We start from the raw sequence: 21850 nt of genomic DNA, 5'->3' as shown, positions 1-21850 counted from the left end.
AGAGTACATTCATTCCCATCCTCTTTTTCAATAAACACACAATATCATCAAATTCCACAGACATGTTAACACGATGATTTAGCATAAGTGATGCATTACCATAGAGGCTTTGTATTCCCACGTGATCATCGTAAGGTAGCTCGTAGTTAGGTTTGTAACCTTGGTAGAATGCCGCCATTAGGGATGTGATTTCCGACGAGTGTCCCAAACCCAGGCTGTGGCCAAACTCGTGCGCAGCAACGATGAAGAGATTGGTACCTGTAAGATAGATATTTGTAAAAATGGAGAATTTGAGGCTGGGCATGATGGGGAAAAAATCTTTGTGGAACACATGTGGTGCAAGTAAACACCTGAGAAAGCGTTATGTGTAGTTAACTGTGTGTAGTCTTGTTGATGTTTGGGTTTCGTTTGTCGTCCTTCATTTTAAAACCCTTCAATATTCCATGAAAGGGTTAAGGTGTCATCCTTTTTAGATCTTCCATAGCATTGGAGGCAACATACACTTGTAAATTTATGTCTCAAAGGTCCAGAATGGGGAGGGGGCAGACATCAATTAGTGGTGAGACTGAGAAGTTCATGCCCCTGTGCACCCCAACCAAAATCAGCCACAAAAAAACAATTTTAGGAGGCATCCAGAAGTCATTGTAACAGTATACCTTCATATGCATTAACAGTGAAGTGCTCATCATCATCAAAATGAGCATCGCCTCCGAGATCGTCTCCAGGAAAGAAAGCATGAGCCAACGTTCCTCCAGGGCCATCAAAGGGATAGTCGTCCTGATGAAGTCCCACAGAGAAACTGAAAAAACGGAAGTCAAGTTTAACATAATGAGTTATTGCAAAAACTGTTAATGTCCTCATGTTTCGACAGTTGCATTTAGGTATGTTGAGAGGTCATTCAAGGATTGATTGGAGTAATGGTAATATTTCGGGGGCCGTTGTAGGGAGGAGGGTTCTGAGCAGGGCAGATCCAGCTGAACGATAAATGACAAAATAATAAAGGATTTCCATGGGGGAATTCTAAAGACTTACTCCACAAGAAACTGTATACAAAGTCTGTTGAAGTTAATTAGGTACGGGGACAAAAGAAAGAGCAAAAAATGTCACCGTTTCAGAATGAAAAATTAGAATGTGTTCAGTTGAATGGTGTCAAAAAATTTTGTCACCTCGCGCTGGTAAAATTGATGTGACCAATAGTAGGAGGGGTAATACTAAGAATAATAAGCGTATGGTATCTGGAGATTCACTCTGTGTATTGCATGGCTACTTCTCACTGCCTCACAGTTAGTTTTTTTTTTTACTAACTTATTTAACTTTCAAACAATGTTATTTCAGGCAGTGGCTGCCAACCATGGATTTATTTTTTTACAACAACCCAGGATAATAATGATAACCATAATAACAAAACAACTTTAAGAAATTTTGAAACACACATTTTAAAATCATGCTGCTGTTTTTATTAAGAATAATTCATTTTTAAAACCCACCTGATTTCAATGTCTGCACTGCCAACGTGGACTCTCCTAAATGTGTTTGGTATGGCATCACCCCAGATTTGCAATGCATTCCTTAATGCATCGTTTATTTCCGAGGTCGTTAAATCAGGCGAATAGTTCCTAATTCTGTTGATATAAAAAATATTATAAATGAGCAATTTATCAATAAAGGTATACAGAATTTGTAAAGGTATCATGGTTTAATTTTAGTTTTAGTTTGAAAACTTACTGATCCCTTATTTATCTTTGAAATATATTACCATAGGCCTACTGTAAAACACAATAAAACTGATCTACAGGGAAATCATTTAATTAACAGAACTATTTAACAGACTGAAATGAGCTGTTTGCAAAGATAAAAAGTTACATCAAAAAATTATTAAGAGATATAGGCCTTACATACAAAACCCAGGTGTGAGTTTTATCGAGTCAAATATTAAACAGAGGACATGTTAAAAAAAAAGATTTAGGTTAAGAAAATACATCATGAAATGTGAAAAGAAAGGGGCAAGGGAAAGTTAAGCGAGGGTATTTAATGGGGAGGGAAAGAGGGTGTTTGGAAGGGCTAAAATAGTAAAAGGGTAGAGTTACAGAGGAAAAGAGAAGGGATCAGGAGGGTAAGGGGAGAATGAAAAGGAATAAAACAAGGGGACGGGAAGTCATAATTGAGAACTTGAGAAGACTGTATCTTAAAAAACGCAACAGCTTTTTGGGTTGTTCACATACTTTATGGAGGTAAAACAATACAATGCTTGAAAAAAATTGTGGCAACAACATTTTGCCTGCCAAAGAAAACAATACCGCCCTCTATTGAATTTTGAGTTGTTGCCGTGTCCGAATTTGCGGCTACATGTACAGCTACGGCTACGACTGTTTCCAAAGGTGTATGTCCTACACCTCAACACACGATGATGCGGCAATCTAGCCGTAGCTGTAGCCGCCAATTCGGAAACTACTTGCCTCCGCCCCTAGATTGGAACCCCTACCTGTACTTTATGAAGTCACACACCGAAAAGTGTTACGTTTCCAAAGTGACGGCGGTTAAGATGGTGGCATGTAGCGCAAAATAATTGGCCTCGAAAAGAGCAACTTGCAGACGGGTTTTGAACTTTACACTTACGGTGAAAGAGCTTCCCGGCTAGTGGCAAAATTTTCACCCAGAGTGTTCAACAAAAGTTGAACTTTTTTTATAGCGCTATGATAACTTACTTCCATGTAATTTCTCGACGATCCCATTTAGCCCCTGTGTGAGCGTATCTCCTCTTTCTGGTGCCATCTTCATCGGGCATGATGTCGGGGAGACCACACCGTGGTAACTCCATCAACGATGAAGTCGACTGATCTAAGACACCCGTAACAGGAAGACGGTAAAACTCCTGAAATGCCCGGATGCCTTCGTTGAACTCCTCATGAGATAGTAGGCTCCCTGCCAATGGGTTTGGCTTCGGTAAGAACCCGTATTTTGTAAGGTAGCTCTGTGAATAAAACGATCACAAGAGAGAGAGAGGTAATGAGTAGTTTTGAGCCAGAATTAAATGATGAAAAAGGTTTGACTCACAGGAATTGGGAAAGTACCGAGGCTCTTTACTGACACAATGTTTTCATTGGAGTATGAATAAAACCATATCCTTATCCGATGCAAATTTATTACATATTATTCAAATCATATCGTTGACTTCCATCCTTACAGTACCAAAGGTGTACTTGGTGGATTTAATATGAAGCCAATCAAATTGTGCGTAACTATTTCCAACTATTCTAACTAATTTTTTTTTTCTTCGGGGGGGGGGGGTCTGTGGTTTAGCCATTGATTTGGTATCACCATGTTTTTGACACCATAATGCCATTTTATTTTCTATGCAACCAATCCATGCGAGACTGAAGCGGTTTCCCATAAACTCCTTGATCGCTTGTAAAATTTAGTTTGGTCCAGCTTTTGTTTGGTCAAAATCTAGATAAGTCATCAAGAATGATTAATGGGTTGAGACCTGAAGGCCACACACCCTACGAAGAAACCCTAGACACCTTATGAAGGCACCCCGGTCTGATTCCCTGTGCTTGTCCATCATTACAATCATCACTTATTTTGACAAGAGGTAATGAGTAACAGTCAAAGCGCTAAACTTCAACACACATGACCTACTTTAAAGGTGGAACATTGACAGTATTTTTAGGGACATTTCTAAGGAGATCGTCGTGTGCCCGGAAAACTTGCAAATTGTTTTTCTGAGAAAACAGAGCGTGACAGTTTGATCAGTTTTCTGCCATTCATAATTCATTAAAGTAAGATTAAATTCTGCATGGGAATTATAGAACACTTGCCTTTGGTGTAATTCTAGCATCAACAGAAGCTTAACAGTATAGGCTAATGCAATTTATTTTTTTCTTGGTCAGAATACATTTGCAGCTAATTTGCAAAATTGTGTCTTTAGAAAAATAAGTGTTGATGTTGATATCAAATTGTGTCTAAAGAAAACAGACCGTGCAAGTTTGATTAGTTTTCTGCCATATAGTCTATGTCCAGGTTTTACCAGAGTAGATAATTTATTTCTCAATAAGACTCTAAGTTGACTCTGAATGTTTGAAAATTAAAGAGCGTGGTATAATTTTCAGTCGTAGAATCGCGATCGTGAGTTTATTCTACGCTGAATGAACACGTGGAGCGCTGGGCTACGGCCCAATATGTTGAATATCACGAGTGACGTCCGGTCGATATAGGGCAAGCTTGCGCCAGCAATTCGAAGCATTTTAACATTACGTGAACTTTTTAAATGCTCAATGTTTATTCCAGACCCATGCCCTAGATAGGTTTCAACTTTGTCACAGTGTCTATACAAAAAGACTTTCGGAACCTAAACAAATAACTGAAGTCCATGCCTTTCCCTTTCATTTTATTTAGAGATAAACAAAAATTAGTAACCTGTAATATTAAAATAAGATAACAAGAAAACATATTATATGTAAAGATCAATGCTTATTGGTTTTACCTATATACACCTTTTGGGTAAGCTTACAGGTAAGTAATGTATAAATATATTTTGCATAGATAGGCCTACACCCAAGTGTTCCCATTTTGGGCCATTATAATATAAGTGTGTGATATATAACAGCTGCCAAAAAAACTTCCATAATTTGAATTTGTTTCAAATGAAAATAAGGTGAACTTGGCATCGTTAAGTCTAAACTGTGGACATCGTTTTTAAACACAGTAATAGCTCCATGGTTTAAAATACCCACAACCAACGGTCACGCAAAATGAGTCACCAACATTGCACGTTTTACTCTGTGATTGAATTAGGCAATACCGCCTTGAGAACAGCTAGTTATTCTATTGATCACCCCGTGGGGATACATTGTTTTACAAAAACCTCCCTTTGCAAATCAAGCGCATTCTAATCGCGTAGACGCACTCACTGTGAGTGACGTAAAGCTGTGATTTTTGGTTTCCATTCTGTTAAAGAGGTAATTTTTAGCGAAGGGGAGGAAGGGGGTAAGAGAGTGGGTTGATTTAAAGGCAGTGGACACTCTTGGTAAAATTACTCAAAATAGTTATTAACATAAAACCTTACTTGGTAACGAGTAATGGGGAGAGGTTGATAGCATAAAACATTGTGAGAAACGGCTCCCTCTGAAGTGACGTAGTTTTCGTGAAAGAAGTCATTTTCCACGAATTTGATTTCGAGACCTCAAGTTTAGAATTTGAGGTCTCGAAATCAAGCATCTGAAAGCACACAACTTCGTGTGACCGGGGTGTTTTTTCTTTCATTGTTATCTCGCAGCTTCAATGACCAATTGAGCTCAAATTTTCACAGGTTGGTTATTATGTGCATATGTTGAGATAAACCCACTGTGAAGACTGGTCTTTGACAATTACCAATAGTGTCCAGTGTATTTAAGAATGGCGTTAAAGTAAAGTAGCAAAGGCGGCAATCGCGTCTGAGACATTGGCACGATGTGTTGCAGGTGCAAGTTTTGCATGCACGGATGGATGTGAACCCTACACATATATAGGCCTAACATGAATGATTGTTGGGGTGTATAAGAATTGGGACAAGTGGTGTTCGAGGCACATGTAACTTAGTTGAACATAAGGCAGCATCCCTCACTTCTAAGTTATACCCAGTCCGCATCCAGCACAGTAATTTCAAGGGATTTCTGAGCCTTTTTAGACTATACAACAATTAAAACTATTTTTAATTGAAGTTTTCCGCACAAGTTCAAATTCCTAAAATATGAGCACGTATATGTTTGGGTTTCTTCTGTTTTTTTATTTGATTTACGCAATACCTTTTGCAGGTCTCAACACAACCGGAATACTCATATGACTCCGACTGTCTTTCCGTTCACTATTTCCTCCGGCTACCCTCGATTTAATTAATGATACATACAAGCTTTGAAAATCCATAAAAACTGGGTTTTCCAACGATATCGCCATTGTCATAATATGGTGTTACTTGTAAATCTGAAAGTATAAAACGTTTAGCGATGGTTTGCATAAATTATCGTAGTGGGCTTCGTTTTGTTTTAGTGACGCCACATTTATATAGTTTTGTACACGAAAGCGAAGGCGACGACTTCCTCCCCCTGTCAAAATACCCGGATCCCTTTTGTCAAGTCCTCGGTTTCAATATATACAAACACTCAGGTGTTGTAGTCACTCTGTGAACATTCATTGTTCTGTACAAACCCTATTCTTCAATACTGCAAAAAAAAACTTTTGTGGACGTGTATTAGTCCACATTGTGTTTCAATTCCCTACATGCGATCTCTTTTTCTTCTCAGGTCAACACTTCGTATGTAAAACATGTGTTAATGCTGTGAATCCAGGTTGACTTTTCACAAATAGATGGGAAGTTTTCCTTTTGTCGAATTGGTCAGTTAGGGCGACACGAAGTCACTTTCTGGTCGATTAGCAATTTAAAAAAAACACTTCAAGTGCACACATGCATACAACCCGGAAGTTATTGAAAGTACATTAGAGTGAGACCAAATAAAACACTACTGTGTCTATCGGATAGGCCTGCTATCTGATGACACTGTATAAAGGATTTATAGTCCAGCAATTCCAGAAAGAGAATTTTCAATAAAATTTGTTGAAATATGTCAGCTGTGTAATAAGATTAAGCGCGTGACTCATGTTCCCTAAATAGAAATAAACACATGTCCATTGTTAACCGACAAAAGTGAGAAACAATTGTTCAATCTTCGTGAGTTATTATAAAAAGGTTAACCTTGTTGAATCGGGTTGGTTGTTGATTACGTCAGCTGGTGTACACATGACTCATGCCAACAACTGTCTAAAACGACTACACACTGTGAGCGATGAGGTAACATGATTGGAGAGACACTGTTCTGTTCACTCATGAAGCTGTGCACAGGGCTTTTCTATGTTCTTGCACCCTATAGCACTACTGGGGTCGATTTAGTTCACAAAGAGTTAGGACAAGATAATATATTAAAAACTTAAGGCTATAGTTCTAAGTTTGAGTCCTAACTCGAGATAAGACAAGTCCTAACTCTTTGTGAAATCCAGCCCAGGACACATTTGGTTGTCAAATACAAGTGTTCTCACGGTGGGACGTGTGTATCTCAACATAACTTTGAACTCAATTGGTCGTCGAAGTTGCGAGAGAATAATGGAAGAAAAACGCCCTTCTTGTTGCACAATGTGTGTGCTTTCAGATGTATAATAAATTTGTTATTAAAAGGCTTCAGGCCTGAATTTTTTTTTTTTTTTATATTTGAGGGAAAAATTACCTCGTTCTCAAAAACTACGTTACTTTTCAAAGGGAGCCGTTTCTCACAATGTTTAATACTTTCAACAGCTATCCATTGCTCGTTACCACGTAACTTTTTGCTTACAATTATTTTGAGTAATTACCAACAGTGTACAATGCCTTTAACTGCACACATGGCTTCTTCCACGTTGGCACCCTAGAGGTACATTGTGTAGCTTTAACCATAACCTAGTCAGTGTTAAAGAGTTCATCCAGGTACCCGCGGTTGTCCCGAAACCGACCCATGACTCACTCCCTCAACATTCTGAGGGGAACACCATCGGCATTGTCTGGCCCAATGCCAGGGACTCTTCTTGTCCCTAACTTCTTTTATGTACGGATCTATATAAGTCTAAAAATAAACGAACGATCAAAGAAATATCAAGGCTGTCACCAACAATCGACTACGATTTACTAAGTAGAAATTGGGGATCATTGGTTGAGTTCAGTTTGAGATATCGTCGGCTTTGGATTAGCTGATTCAAGTTTGTAAACTTGGATTAAGTTTGGATCAAATTACTTATTGGCTAAAATTATCATTTGTTCATAATATTTGGTAATTGAATCATTTAACCTCGGTATACGAGGGGGTAGGGGCACGTGTCCCCCCACAAACAAGTTTCAAGTGCCTCCCCCCCAGGTGCCTCCCACAAAATACAAGATACAATCAAAGTGCCATTAAAAAAGATCCTGTACAAAAGTGCCTGCCCCCACCCCCCCCCCCCCCCCCTCCACCTGCTTAAGAGAAAAGTCCTGGCTTCACCGCTGGTCTGACGTTCGTTCATAAATTTTAGTTTGGATCAGCAACAATTTGGATTAATGTCACGCCACTTGACTTTGCTACAAACTCTTCGATTTGATCTGTATAATGCTATATCACTCGATGCAATCAAAGAGAAACACAAGCATTTGCGTTACAAAAAATTATGTGTATATCACTAGTCCTCGTTGAGTTATCTCCAGGGTTTAGTCTAGACACGCCTAGTCCTGGCCTTTACGTGTCCCGCCAATCCTTCCTGATGCTAGTGTAAGGTGAATTCTGTGGAGATGATTGCGCGCCCGTTCCCTGCCCCTTATACACAAGACGAGCTAATTCTAAACCACAGCAAATTCCCGGGGATTGCTAACCCCCATCGCTATAACCCCATGATCATTTCACACCTTGTGTCAATCTCCAATTCCTGGCAGTCGAGCAGAAATAACCTCTTCCATGACTTGGCAAGGGTTTACAAAAAGGCCAACCACGCACCCCGGAAGTTTCACAAGAAATTCCTCCCTACGTGTGAAATGGTTACCTTGGTGCCCCATTCCAGGGGTCCATGGTGCTTGAAATATTACTTCACGAGGTTTGACTCGAGAGTCGAGTTGAGGGTCTGTAAGTACAAATATTTCCTAAGTGGATTTCCGATTTCAGGAAATATTAGAGAGCGTAACGCCAAACAACCAAACGCCTTTTGCTATTTTAAGTACTGACCCTTTGGCTGTTTAGGGCACGGTAAATTGATAGGAGCATTTCTTGGAGTAGAATTTACCCTACTGGTAGAATAGAAAGTTTATTTAGATCATGGAGGCAAAAAGGAAGTCTTGTTAACTCACGTATCGCTGTGCCTAGTTCTAAGGATACCCTATTTATTTGTTACAGTTGATTGTACAATTGAGTGCCAGCATCGATCTTATTAAAATCCCCTTCTTTTTTATTACAAGGTTTTAAACTAACACGAAAGCACTTTGATGGCCCCTATCTGAAACCATTTTAAAAAAAAAGGTTTCGTTTAATGTAAAATCATACCTGACTTCCAAGAACAGGTTTCGTTTAAGGGCCGTGGACACTATTCTTGCCTCCACAGTTGGTGTATCTCAACATATGCATACAATAATGAACCTGTGAAAATTTGAGCTGAATCGGTCATCAAACTTGCGAGATATGAATGAAAGAAAAAACACCCTTGTCACACGAAGGTGTGTGCGTTTAGATGGTTGATTTCGAGACCTCAAGTTCTAAATCTGAGGTCTCGAAATCAAATTCGTGGAAAATTACTTCTTTCTCGAAAACTATGGCACTTCAGAGGGTGCCGTTTATCACAATGTTTTATACCATCAACCGCTCCCTATTACTCGTCACCAAGAAAGGTTTTATGCTAATAATTATTTTGAGTAATTACCAATAGTGTCCACTGCCTTTAATGTAAAATCATTACTGACTTCCAAGAACTGTCTGTGCGAGATATCATCGTGGTCAACCACACGGCAATATCGATGCATTGTATGGCGCCGAATGTATCAATCGTGGTCTATGGTTAATTATTAAAAATAATGTGTGGCAAGTCCAAGACAACCTCGAAATCATTAGCAGGCCTATTACATGTACATTATAATGTAGGCATTGCAATTAATTATATGAGTCAGTTAAGACGACCCGTAGGAACTGGAAATTAAAACCCAGATCGTTCTGAAATATTATAATCACTAGCACACCCTCAAGATCTTGTTGTTTCTTTGCTAAAAAATATGCATCAACCTCTCAGCAAAATACAGATAATATATACAATATTTTTTGAGTTGTTGTGCATAGCAATAGAACGAAGATCGGGTGCCGCCATGCATGTATAAAAAGTATATCATGTTTCATGAAACATTATTATTTGCGTGCAATGGCAATAAGTAAATTTAGTATCACTCGCATATTTAAATATTTATTTTCTCCCACATTTTTCAGTGGTATTTCTAACTGACTCGGTTATTAAAGATGTAGTGTACGTGGTCAGTCAATGTCGTGATATTGATACCATACGCGGTGTAGACAAATAATAATATGAAGTGCAGTTGATAATTGGTTCCACTTTAAAGGGTTTTTTACCTTTTGTATAACAAGTTTTTCGCCAAGACATGAAGCCCTACTCACTTTGCATGACGATGTACATGTATGTAATATAATTTTCCTGCAGAAGTTTCAGCTTCATTTGTCGTAAGTTTTTTTTTTAAGTGAATATCACAGACTGTGCAAGCCATAGGAGAATCGCGTACATGCGTTGTATAGGCCATGCTACAATAATGTCGGTCTCATGAGACGAAAACTATTGATTGTGAAATTGTTTTACTCATTTCTATAATAATAATTTTAAAAAAATACAGTACCTCAGCAAGTACTTTTTGTAGGGAAGCGTTCTACCATCATTACCTAACCCGTGTAAATTTGTGTATTTTTGTTTCGTACAAAAAGTACCAAAACCCTTTAAAGACACTGGACACTATTGGTAACTGTCAAAGACCAGTCTTCTCACTTGGTGTATCTCAACACTATGCATAACATATACCAAACCTGTGAAAATTTGAGCTCAATCGGTCGTCGAAGTTGCGAGATTATAATGAAAGAACAACACACCCCTGTCACACGAAGAATTGTGTGCTTTCATGTGCTTGATTTTGAGACCTCAAATTCTAAATCTAAGGTCTCGAAATCAAACTCGTGGAAAAACACTTCCTTCTCGAAAACTACATTACTACAAAGGGAGCCGCTTCCCACAATGTTTTATACTATCAACAGCTCTCCATTACTCGTTACCAAGTAATGTTTTAGGCTTATAAATGTTTTGAGTAATTACCCTCCACTGCCTTTAACTTCATGGTTGATGAGAGAGCGCATCATGCATCTTCCAAGAGTCAAGCAGTATATCAAACCATCAATAATGACAAGCAGACTTTTTAGATTAGATTAGATTTTTATTCGTCATGCCCAGCATGAAAATCACTTTCTCGATTTGCACATTAAAATACAGTTATTAAAAATAGCACAAAACATACGTGAACCATAGACATTAAAACAGCAACAATATTATAAGAATATCACAGACTGGGATGCTTATGATAATTAGCGTCTATAATTATGATGTTTTTTACAAATACGTAACAGCCGTTGACAAGGGCACGGCCGGGGATTTGGGAACAGTGAAGGGCAAAGATAATCCTTGCAGATCTTTAAACCAGAATAAAGTAACTTTCAGCATGTGATGAAAAGGTCATCGGCATGTTCATAATTTGCGTATAAAATAAACGTTTCAGTGTGTTGACATTGGCTTATTTATACACATTGATCAATTTTACAAACAACAAAGCAGATTTTATTAGACGTAATCGTTTGTTGCATACCAAATTATACAAAAAAAAGCAGATTTCACTATAACTTTGTAAGGACCTAATATAGACCCAAAATCCTCTTCAGGAAGTAATTGTCTGATAGCGAAGGTTTTAGGACCGGTAGTAAAACAAAAGCTTATCATTTGGGCCAGGCATTCCAATCTTTTTGAAATCCAAACAATTTGTGTTGAGACAGTACAGTGTAGAGTGGAGGATAATGGAGTATTTAAGGGCGTACATGTAGGGGGGGGGCATGCATGGGTCGATTAGGTCTTTTTTTTCACAGGACTCGGGAAAGTACTGAGTATACAGTGCTAACACACATCGGTGTATGGGTAAAAAAAAAAAATAATAAAATAATAATATTCTTTATCCCCGATGCAAATTTAACATCTATTATAGGTCTTTAATGTTAATTGAAGATCCCATCACACACGTACACGCGTCCATTTGGGCAATATTTCCGACAGATATGTTTCAATGTTTAAAATTTTCCTAAAAGAAGTAGTGCAATGCAAATGTTGCACTGTATGCCTTACTTAAAAATGCATTGAATTGAGCGCCTTGCACGTTGCCTATCATCAATATGTCTTTGCCCCCAAGGGTTGATACCCAAAAATATGTGTGCACGGAGAATGTAAATATTCTGCTCATTAGAGTAACATAAATAAGGTGTTATCTCGTCATCTGCTGGGCCAGCCCATGTGTTTGAGAATATTGAGCAACATCCCTCAAGTAGAGGCTCTACACGGTATGCACTTCTTCCGCTGCGGTCACACTGCAAGATGTAGATACCATGTCTTATTTGATAGACTGTGCAAGTCTCTCTCGTGGTATTTGTAGTTCAGTGCCATGTCCAAACATCATCCATAGTCCCCACCACAAATGAGAAACAAACAAGTGAAATCTTAAAGGAACAAGTTGCCTTGGATCGGTCGAGTTGGTCTTTGAAAAGCGTTTGTATTCATTTGTTACAAAATGCATATGATTAGAAAGATATTTTAAAAGTAGAATATAATGATCCACACAAGCATCACTCGAAATTGCGTGGTTTTCCTTTTACCTCGTCGACAAACACGATCGGCCATTTATGGGAGTCAGATTTTTGACTCCTGACTCCCATAAATGGCCGACCGTGTTTGTTCGCAAAGTAAAAGGAAAACCACGCAACTTCGAGACAAATATGTGTGGATCATTGTATTCTACTTTTAAAACATCTTTCTAACCATATGCATTTTATAACAAACGGTTACAAACGCTTTTCAAAGACCAACTCGACCGATCCAAGGCAACGTGTTCCTTTAGTTTTGTTTTGAATTCGATAAACTGGCCACGTAACAATTTTTCACCGATGGATATTCACTTTCATTTCACCTAACAAGTCACCCTTTTTAAAGATATTATAATCTATCCAGTCCACTCATCACATCTCGGACCCTTCCGAACTAACTTGCTAATTTTGCTTTTTCGATCATGGACATTTTTGGCCATTCGCATGTTTGTACAGTGAATGTATAATGCTATGTCGGACATTCGCGGTACAAACCTTTGTGAATGTCCAATGTCCAATATTAATTTATCCTACGTCAGAATACATTATTGGAAATACTTTATTGTCTTGAGAACGTTGTAGTAGCGTTCATGTAAGCATGGAGGAATAAGAACCCCCATGAGGGCCAGACCGCCTATTGTGAATCCACTTCTTAACTTAGACACCGCGGTAAGTTGACTGTCTCTCCTTCAAACAAAGTAGTATTTTAATTTGATAAGCTAAAGCATCCATCAACCCCTCTCTCAGAAGTCTTCTCACAAGCTCAGCGAACTCGCATCGGTCAACTCGGTATTATTTTCTAGGTTCTTAAGTCGGTTTGGTTTAGTAATAGTCGTAATTTCTGTGCCTGGATTACCCATAAAGCTGAAGTTCATTCCAAGACGGAGGGGGATTTTGTCCGAGGTATGACCTGAGAGAATTATAGGATGCGTGCTCCTCATGATGGAAGCCATGTAAATCATCACCTTGATTACAAAAACAGCTGGATGATTACGCCTAGACTTCATCCAAGTCCTTCATCCAGGTCATCACGCTTAACTCAACGAGACGAGACGGACATTATTTATGAACAATGGCTCTATTTATGCCGTTCATAATGCCATACAATGTTCGAACATGATATGCCATTATGCTACATGGGTGGGCCCGCTGGCAGACATGGTTGACCATGGGAAGGTGAACGCGTGGACGCCGGATAATATTCGTTATGATTCTTCTATTCAACGAACGAGTGCCAAGTCACCCGTGTATAATTTACAACTATGTAATGTAGCCTAGATAGAGTAATGACATCGTTCCTGCTAATTTAGACTTAGTATAGTAGTATACGTTGATCAGTGGAGGGAGTCGTTTGCATTCACGGTTATCCCGATGGAGGCCATTGCATTCTCATTGGGAGATGAGGGTTCAAATAAAGGTGAAAGTATGCCCCGATTGGGGTTGTAATTGAAGCATGGAGTAGAACATTAAACGTTTTAGTCTGACAGTTTACTGATAATGAAGTTCATAATACTATAGAACAATAATTTGTTGAGTAAAATAATTCCCTAATCCATATTCTGTGTGAAAACCTTTTAAAAAATGCACAGCGTATTTCAGTTGTTGTTTTTTAACCATGAACAAGGACAATGTGTTTACATGCTGAAATTATGATGGTTTTTCACTATTTTGTCCTGACTCATCACACAAGAGATTCAGCCAAGAAATGTTCACACATTTGTTATTTCATGGTGTGTATGCTATTGGTTGATTTAAAGACACTGGATACTATTGGTAATTGTCAAAGACCAGGCTTCTCGCTTGCTGTATCTCAACATAACAAATATACAAACCTGTGAACACTTGAGCTCATTTGGTGATGTCGTCGAAGTTGCGAGATAATAATGAAAGAGAAAACACCCTTGTCACACGAAGTTGTGCGCTTTCAGATGCTTGATTTCGAGACCTCAAATTCTAAATCAGAGGTCTCGAAATCAAATTCGTGGAAAATTACTTCTTCTCGAAAACTGCGTCACTTCAGATGGAGCGGTTTCTCACAAATGGTGTATACTACCAACCTCTCCCTATTACTCGTTAGCAAGTAAGGTTTTATGCTAAAAATTATTTTGAGTAGTTACAAATAGTGTCCACTGCCTTTAATACAAAACATGAACACTGTCTGTGACTAATTTATCAGCTCTATATACCAGTCATGTGTAGGCCCATGTGTAATACCTTTAAAGTATATCCTAAACTTTAATCGGAACTTTATTAATATCCCAAAATGAACGAAGAAGGTTCAAAGTTGGGTGGGAGATAATGAATTATAATCTTCTATGGCCGAACCGACACCTGCATAAACACAGAGGAAGGTTTTCATTAATTCATAATCAACGATTCCAAAGTGCAAACGCGTTACTTCCACGCATGATTTGCAAATAAATTACTTCCACCTGCAACAAAATAACAAAAATGCTGTACCATTCCAAAGCTTGCAGTGAATAACTTGACCACCTGGCTGTGACGAAGAATGCCACAAAATCTTTTGCTTCCGAACAAAAAAGATTGGAAACTGGTGTACGTGAAGTTAGGAAAGGGAGGGTACAGGTTTGGTAACCAATCCCATAAAGCTAACTTGATAATAATAGAAGTAGGGGCATGCATACAACAGCTTTCGATAGTATAAAAGCATTTTGAGAATAATTTCACTCTTAAGTATTGTGGTTATTGAAAATATGTCAGTTCTCATCTTCCAAAGTTAGAATTTGAGAAACGTTGTCAGAAAAGTTTCTCAGATTGTGCATTCCAATTACGATAGGAACTATTGTTCCTGCGTGGATTAAAAAAACGCTCCTGGTTTTCATCGATATCTCAGAAACGTTACTACCTCTTGAAATGAACGTTTCACAGGTTATAGTTTTGTTATACACATTCATTTAGCATTTAAAGAATCGAAAGGTTCTCAGTACATTTCCTTTAAAACCGCAGCACAAAACTACCAATATGAATAGGTCAGCACCAAGTAATATGCTGAACAACCCGGGCCACGATGAGTGAAGGGGTAGGCCCGTATTTTGACTAACCGGTGATAAATATTGCTCCAAGGCATTCACATGGGAGTCTAGATCTTTACGTCACCACTTTGTGTCTGACATTACGAACAGAAATATCCTATAGTATAAGTAGTATTACGCCGTCTACATCTTGCAGTCATCATAATATAAATCGACATAACATTGATAGAGAACGGAGGCAACGAAGACGATTGCCTCCATGCCCCCCGGTCATTGCCTTGGTGCCCTTAAAGACATTGGACACTATTGGTAATTGTCAAAGACCAGTCTTCGCACTTGGTGTATCTCAAAATATGCATAAAATAACAAACCGGTGAAAATTTGAGCTCGATTAGTCGTCGGAGTTGTGAGATAACTATGAAAGAAAAAAACACCCTTGTGACACGAAGTTGTGTGCTTTCAGATGCTTGATTTCGAGACCTCATGTTCTAAACTTGAGGTCTCGAAATCAAATTCGTGGAAAATTATACTTCTTTCTCGAAAACTATGTTTCTTCAGAGGGAGCCGTTTCTCACAATGTTTTATACCATCAACCTCTCCCCATTACTCGTTACCAAATGAGGTTTTATGCTAAAAATTATTTTGAGTAATTACCAATAGTGTCCACTGCCTTTAAAATGCTCCAGTAGAAATTAAGAATTTTCTCATAGGGTGCCCTTTACCAAGGAGAAAATGCCTTTGGTGCCTTTGCCCTTTCAAAACGAAGTCTTCAAGCTTGAGGTTGTTACTTGGAACGGGTCAAAACAAATTAGAAAAGGCTACAAAAATGTGATTACTTGTTCAAGCAATATACGAACCAGATATGCAACGATAAAAATTATTTTGGGATTGTTTTGGTGAAGATAGTTGAAGGTTTGTGTTAAAAGTTATGCTAGATTTTGCGCTCAACATTTTTTTAAAGCAGCTCTCTGAAATTGGGCCATTGTCTGTTAAATATGAAGGGTTGCACTTTACACGAGTCGTTATAATTCCACCATATTTTGGTGTCTGTAATCAGGAAATCTCGGAAGTTTATATACATCACTCCCAGCGGACTGATATATGCCCCCTTCGCTCTCTGATTTGTCATCCTTCGACTTGCACTGACCTCAAAGTTCGAGGTCTCCAACTTGACTTAGGGTAAGGCCCGGGGCTTTTAAGGAACCATGATTGACGACTGTCGGAGATAAACCGCACTTAAACAGTGCCTCCATTGTGTCATAATATTTAAGACGGTGAATTTGAATGAAACAAAGTGGGAAAACTCGAAATTGCCAACTAAAGTGGTGTCAACGAAAAGACTTTTTCGGAAGTGACCCTGTCTGGAATTTTAAGTGCATGAGTTTGGTTATTGTTGTAACAATAATAATGGGCATGTCACTTTTCAGCATCACATTGTCGAGGGAAGAAAGTAAAAATAAAAGTGATTAATTGTCCCATTAAACGACAAGCGTCTCAATCAATACCACCTCTCGACGCCATTTTAAATTATAGTTTAAACAAAATAATTTTGTCAACAACTTTTAAAAGGGAGGGTATAGTTTTGTTTTCCCTTCCTCTTATCACTGCGGCGTTTTGTTGTGGGTATAGTTTTTTGTTTTCAATAGTCTGGTTTTGCTTGTGTTTTAATGTTTTCTTTTGAGTGATTTTTAAATGTTTCAGTGCAATCACCTTTTATATTGTATAATTATATTTTTATCGTTGGCAGGGGTCTGGTTTTACACATCTTTTGATGACAGTTGTTATACTTTTGTTTTAACCTTGACAACCCCTGTACAACTTGTAAGTATTGTGTATGTCTAAAGATTTAAAATAAATAAATAAATAAATAAACAATTACTCCAAAAATTAATGACCATAAATAAACTTTTTGGTAAGAAGCTCTGCATGTGCACATCAATACAAGCCTCGATTCATGTCAAAAGAATGTGGTTCTAGAGAAAGATTTTCAATAACATTTAAATCTGAGAAACGTTTCTGCAATCTGCATGCCATTTCTCAGATTGTGTTTTCCATTTACGGAACTATTATTCCTGCGTGGACATAACCAAAACCGTTCCACATTTTCGGCAATATTACACAAAATACAGAACAACCCTTTGAAATGAATTTCTTTTAACAGGTAAGTTTTTAATTTTAGGATCGTCCTAAAATCCTATTCATGTATATAGGATCGTTCCCAAATTAGCAAGAGTTTTGTGAAGTTGAGCCCACGCAGGCCCCTCATCAATAGGACGTTTGGTATGAGACAAGGTGGAGTTTTATTTTGTGAAACCCTTCTAAAAGTAGCAATCTCCCAACATCATCGCTCTTTCCGTTGTGGAATAAATGCCACATGGCAGACAAAATAAAAGCAAATGATGTCTTGAAAAGCGGAAGTGATCGACGCTTTCGGTGAAGTACCGGTTGTTCGTGACCAGGTCTGGGATTTCATGTTTGAAAGAGCAAGGCCATTATCATTTTGCGAAGGGCACTTCCATTGGATATTCTTATAAGTCTACGGGAAACTTTCGAATATGGGCACCAAGGCCAAGACCTCCGTGGCCTGCGTGTAATTCCATGCCTGGACTACATCCAGGTTTTACAAAAAGCCAAGTTATAATGGGGCAGTATACTTTCCAATATCCGTAAATAGACAGTAGACAGTTGGTAGACGATCCGTGACCTGACTGTGATAGGCATCTGATTCATGGTAAGTTTGTTTGGATCGCTTTGATGAAGACAGACATAGCATACTGCTCGAAACGTCAATACAAATCGTCATGACAATGTCTTCCCATGGTCTTCCCAACCACTCAATCAATACTTCAACTTCCGTTTATATTTATACGAAAAATCCTGAAGACAGACAGAGCGAGTTGTGCGAAACGTCGAGCAGCGACATAAGTAAGGCTTTCAAAGAGGACGAAAAAACCTGACATCGATTTCACCAACCTCTTCCTAACTTGGATTACTTTTATAGGACTTAGGACGAGTTCAGTTCCGTATCCGAAACAGTTATATGACGCGATGAACCCATCCTCTACTCGTCCTAACTCGAGATAGGATTAATACTAGGCATTTCGTGAAATCGGCTGCTGATCACTAGTAACAGTATAAGTCAATAATGAAATAAAACAGAATGGCACCAATGAACTGAGTACAAAGTTATTTTTAAATGCATGCTGAAAACAGACTGAGACTGCTGAGGGCGCTGCTCGAATCGTCACGTCAATTTACAAACCAGCATTCGAAATCGCACAATGTTACCCCCCCCCCCCCTTCATCCTATGCACTTTGAAAACTCAAATCTGTTCAATCTACTAACTCGGCACCCAATTAAATAGTTTGTCTCGACATAAAATTGGCGGCAAAATAATCGAAATTTCAGCTTTATACATCGAACTTTACACCCCCTCCGGGAGTCGAGATAAATTGAAAGAACGGGCGTCAAAACGCAACATCTGAATTTGGGGACAGCAAAGGTTCAGAACCTCATGGCCTACTGGTGAAACAGCCATTTATTTCCCAGGCCATAATAATATGTTAAAGGCAGTGGACACTATTGGTAATTACTCAAAATAATTATTAGCATAAAACCTTACTTGGTAATGAGTAATGGGGAGAGGTTGGTAGTATAAAACATTGTGAGAAACGGCTCCCTCTGAAGCTCAATTTTTCACAGGTTTGTTATTTTATGCATATGTTGAGATACAGCAACTGAGAAGACTGGTCGTTGACATTTACCAATAGTGTCCACTGGCTTTAAGACTTAAAAAAAGTTGTGTGTTGGGAGGGGGGCAGATCTGAGGGGGCAAATAATATATAGAGAGCTATGTTTATCCAACGGAGGAAATTCCACTTAAGAAAAAATGCCCCTTGACTTGGAGCAAGAATGTGCGGATTAGTCTACATTATTGTATAGCATTACGATACCGGGTACCCTGGGCCCAATTTCATAGAGCTGCTTAAGCACAAAATTTTGCTTAAGCAAAAAGATCCTTGCTGAGTAAAATCAGATTACCGGCCAAGACTCTACTCAATTGTTTTTCTAAGTAAACAACAGCTTAGTTAGTACCAGTCACAAGCAATGTATATGGCATGACACTTTTGCCAGTAACATGTGAAAAATAAGCGAGCTATTTTCGTGCTTAAGCAATTTTTTGGGTTAAGCAGCTCTATGAAATTGGCCCCTTGTGTAGAATTGGTGCGAATTAAGCTGTTAATATAGCTGTTCTAACTTTAGAGGTTCATGGCTCATTCGGGCAGTGTTAGGTAGCTTCTTAACCAATCACGTCTACCGGCTGAAGGAAATTTAAATTTCCACGTTGGGTATCTTGTACCTTATTTAGACACAAGTTTAATGCGTTCAACATGCGATAACAAGGGTGTAACTTTGCCATCGTTTACATTTCAATCATGCATCTGTGAGACCATGTAGCTAAATGGTGAGACAGACAAAGTTCCCTGAGGCAAAGATCGGGTGCTATAAGTCTAATGTGTCCTTAAATTGGTTCACGTAATTTGGTACACCTTCTGTGATATCATGGAGGTCTATGTAGCACACGTTGTGACCTCGTAAGTGTGGTCATCTGACACTGTGTGTATCCGATGAGCGAAGTGCTTCTAAACCTCATCGTGATCTCATCGATAACATCACAAGGACATGTAGGTTGTCACTCAGCAACAGAAAAATGCTGAGGCCGGTTATTGAACACAATTTCAGTAAGAAGTTTGTTCATCAACTTATGACAATAATATAAAGTAACAGTTCTGCTGCTGCACTTCTAAATAGTTCCGTAATGTTATTCTTTGCTCATTTTAGTTTTATTAGGCTCTAAAAGGGGGGGGGGGAGAGCAGGAATGGAATCGCAACAAGTACATGTATGCTATTGTAACCTACCATAAATGGCTGGTGTGGATTTGTGACTGAACAGAGATTGACATGCCAGTCAGTTAAACATTATCATGACATTCGGGGCCAATCAGGAGATAAACCTCGCAATCTTTATGTAGTACACTATAAAGATTTCACAATAAAGACAACTTTTTCCGTAGTCCGTTTTTTGTTGTTGTTTTTTGGAAGAACCTTTTTGTATCGGCCACCACCTTTACACTAATTTTTACAAAAAGGAAAATCGCATCTGTTTTGAGTAAATGAAATACTATTTGTTTACCATAACGAATGAAAAAAATGGCAGGATACAGAAACTTTTACAATTTTTTTTTAAACTTACATATCCGCTTCTTAGCTGTACCGGGGTGACCAGATTTGCCGGTGAAGCCGCATCTTCATCCCCGGGTTTATTGGTACTCGTCACAGGTGCAGTGTCTGAGCAAGTTCCTAATAACAAAACAAGTCCTAATACAACTCCCAATCGTAAATAAGTCCATGTATGGCTGTGTCGTCGTATACAACCGGAAGCCTGTTCCCCCTTCTCTGTACTGTGTTGTTGATGTCCTTCCATGGTTGTTATCTCCCTCACACCACACTGTAGCGAGCTGAGACACTCCGCGGGCGTAAAGGCTCTTCGGTCCCGTTGAATATCTGCTTGAAACACGGTGCATGAAAAATCCCTTCGATGTGGTTACACGAGCAGTGTGTATCATCTAAATACTCCAGTGACCGTGTTGTGAGTGTTTATTGCTGACAGTGACTCCATCTTGTAATACACTGGGTTGGGATTTCGGTTTGTGGTTGACGAGTGGGTGTTCCTTTTCATATAAAAGAATGGATGTATTGTGTTAAGTTATAGGACAGCCTAAATTGCACCCATAACGCACCCACATTGCTGGCCACAGACCCTACACACAACCACCCTCTGTATTGTTGGTACGCTGTGTGACCGCAACGCATTTATGCACAGTGTACAATTTCTCCGATATGACGCATAAGCATACGAACATGATTAGTCATCCCCTAAAATCCAATGTGGGGTGCCCTAATTCGTGTTGCTCAAACAGTGAAGCATAACAGTGGTAAGGTCCGTTCACTCGTCAGCAAGGGTGAATGATTTATAAAGAGGGTGAATAGAGGACACCGTTTTCTGTTGACATCTTACCTCTAAGAAGAACGTTTGCTCCTTTTTTTTCTCAAGAAAACGATGGTCTTGTGACCTTCAGTTTTGAGTCACCGAGTTTGAAACCCTACCCATGGAGCTACTTCCCTTTAGTAGAGAGCAATAAGCGGAGGCTTTGTTTTAGTGCAGATCGCGTACTTTCGGAGTACCTTACGCCTGGCAGGCCATCCCAGTATATGAGTTTAGCAAAGAGTTTGAGGCCTGAGGATACCTGAAGTTTGTTGAAATAATTGAAGGTTTCATGTTAAAAGGGGGTCCACGACAACTTAATATTTTGTTGTTATTTTCCATTCAACTAATT

General features: G+C 38.8%; 1 protein-coding gene across 1 annotated transcript in view; it reads right to left on the bottom strand.

Moving 5' to 3' along the window:
- Positions 1-21293, bottom strand: part of LOC139938170 (matrix metalloproteinase-14-like) — a 33016-nt gene extending 11723 nt beyond the window's left edge. The window contains exons 1-5 of the mRNA XM_071933561.1: positions 20707-21293; positions 2706-2971; positions 1488-1622; positions 657-799; positions 100-258 (exon numbers count right to left, since the gene is read on the bottom strand). Coding sequence (XP_071789662.1) covers positions 100-258; positions 657-799; positions 1488-1622; positions 2706-2971; positions 20707-20937 — 934 coding nt within the window. The 5' untranslated portion in view covers positions 20938-21293. The remainder of the gene's footprint in view (positions 1-99; positions 259-656; positions 800-1487; positions 1623-2705; positions 2972-20706) is intronic.
- Between the last annotated feature and the right edge of the window lie 557 nt (positions 21294-21850).

Source organism: Asterias amurensis, chromosome 6 (genome assembly GCF_032118995.1).
Source record: "Asterias amurensis chromosome 6, ASM3211899v1".
Taxonomy (NCBI): Eukaryota; Metazoa; Echinodermata; class Asteroidea; order Forcipulatida; family Asteriidae; genus Asterias; species Asterias amurensis.
Note: the sequence above shows the minus strand (reverse complement) of the source record. Positions and strands in the feature narration are given on the sequence as shown.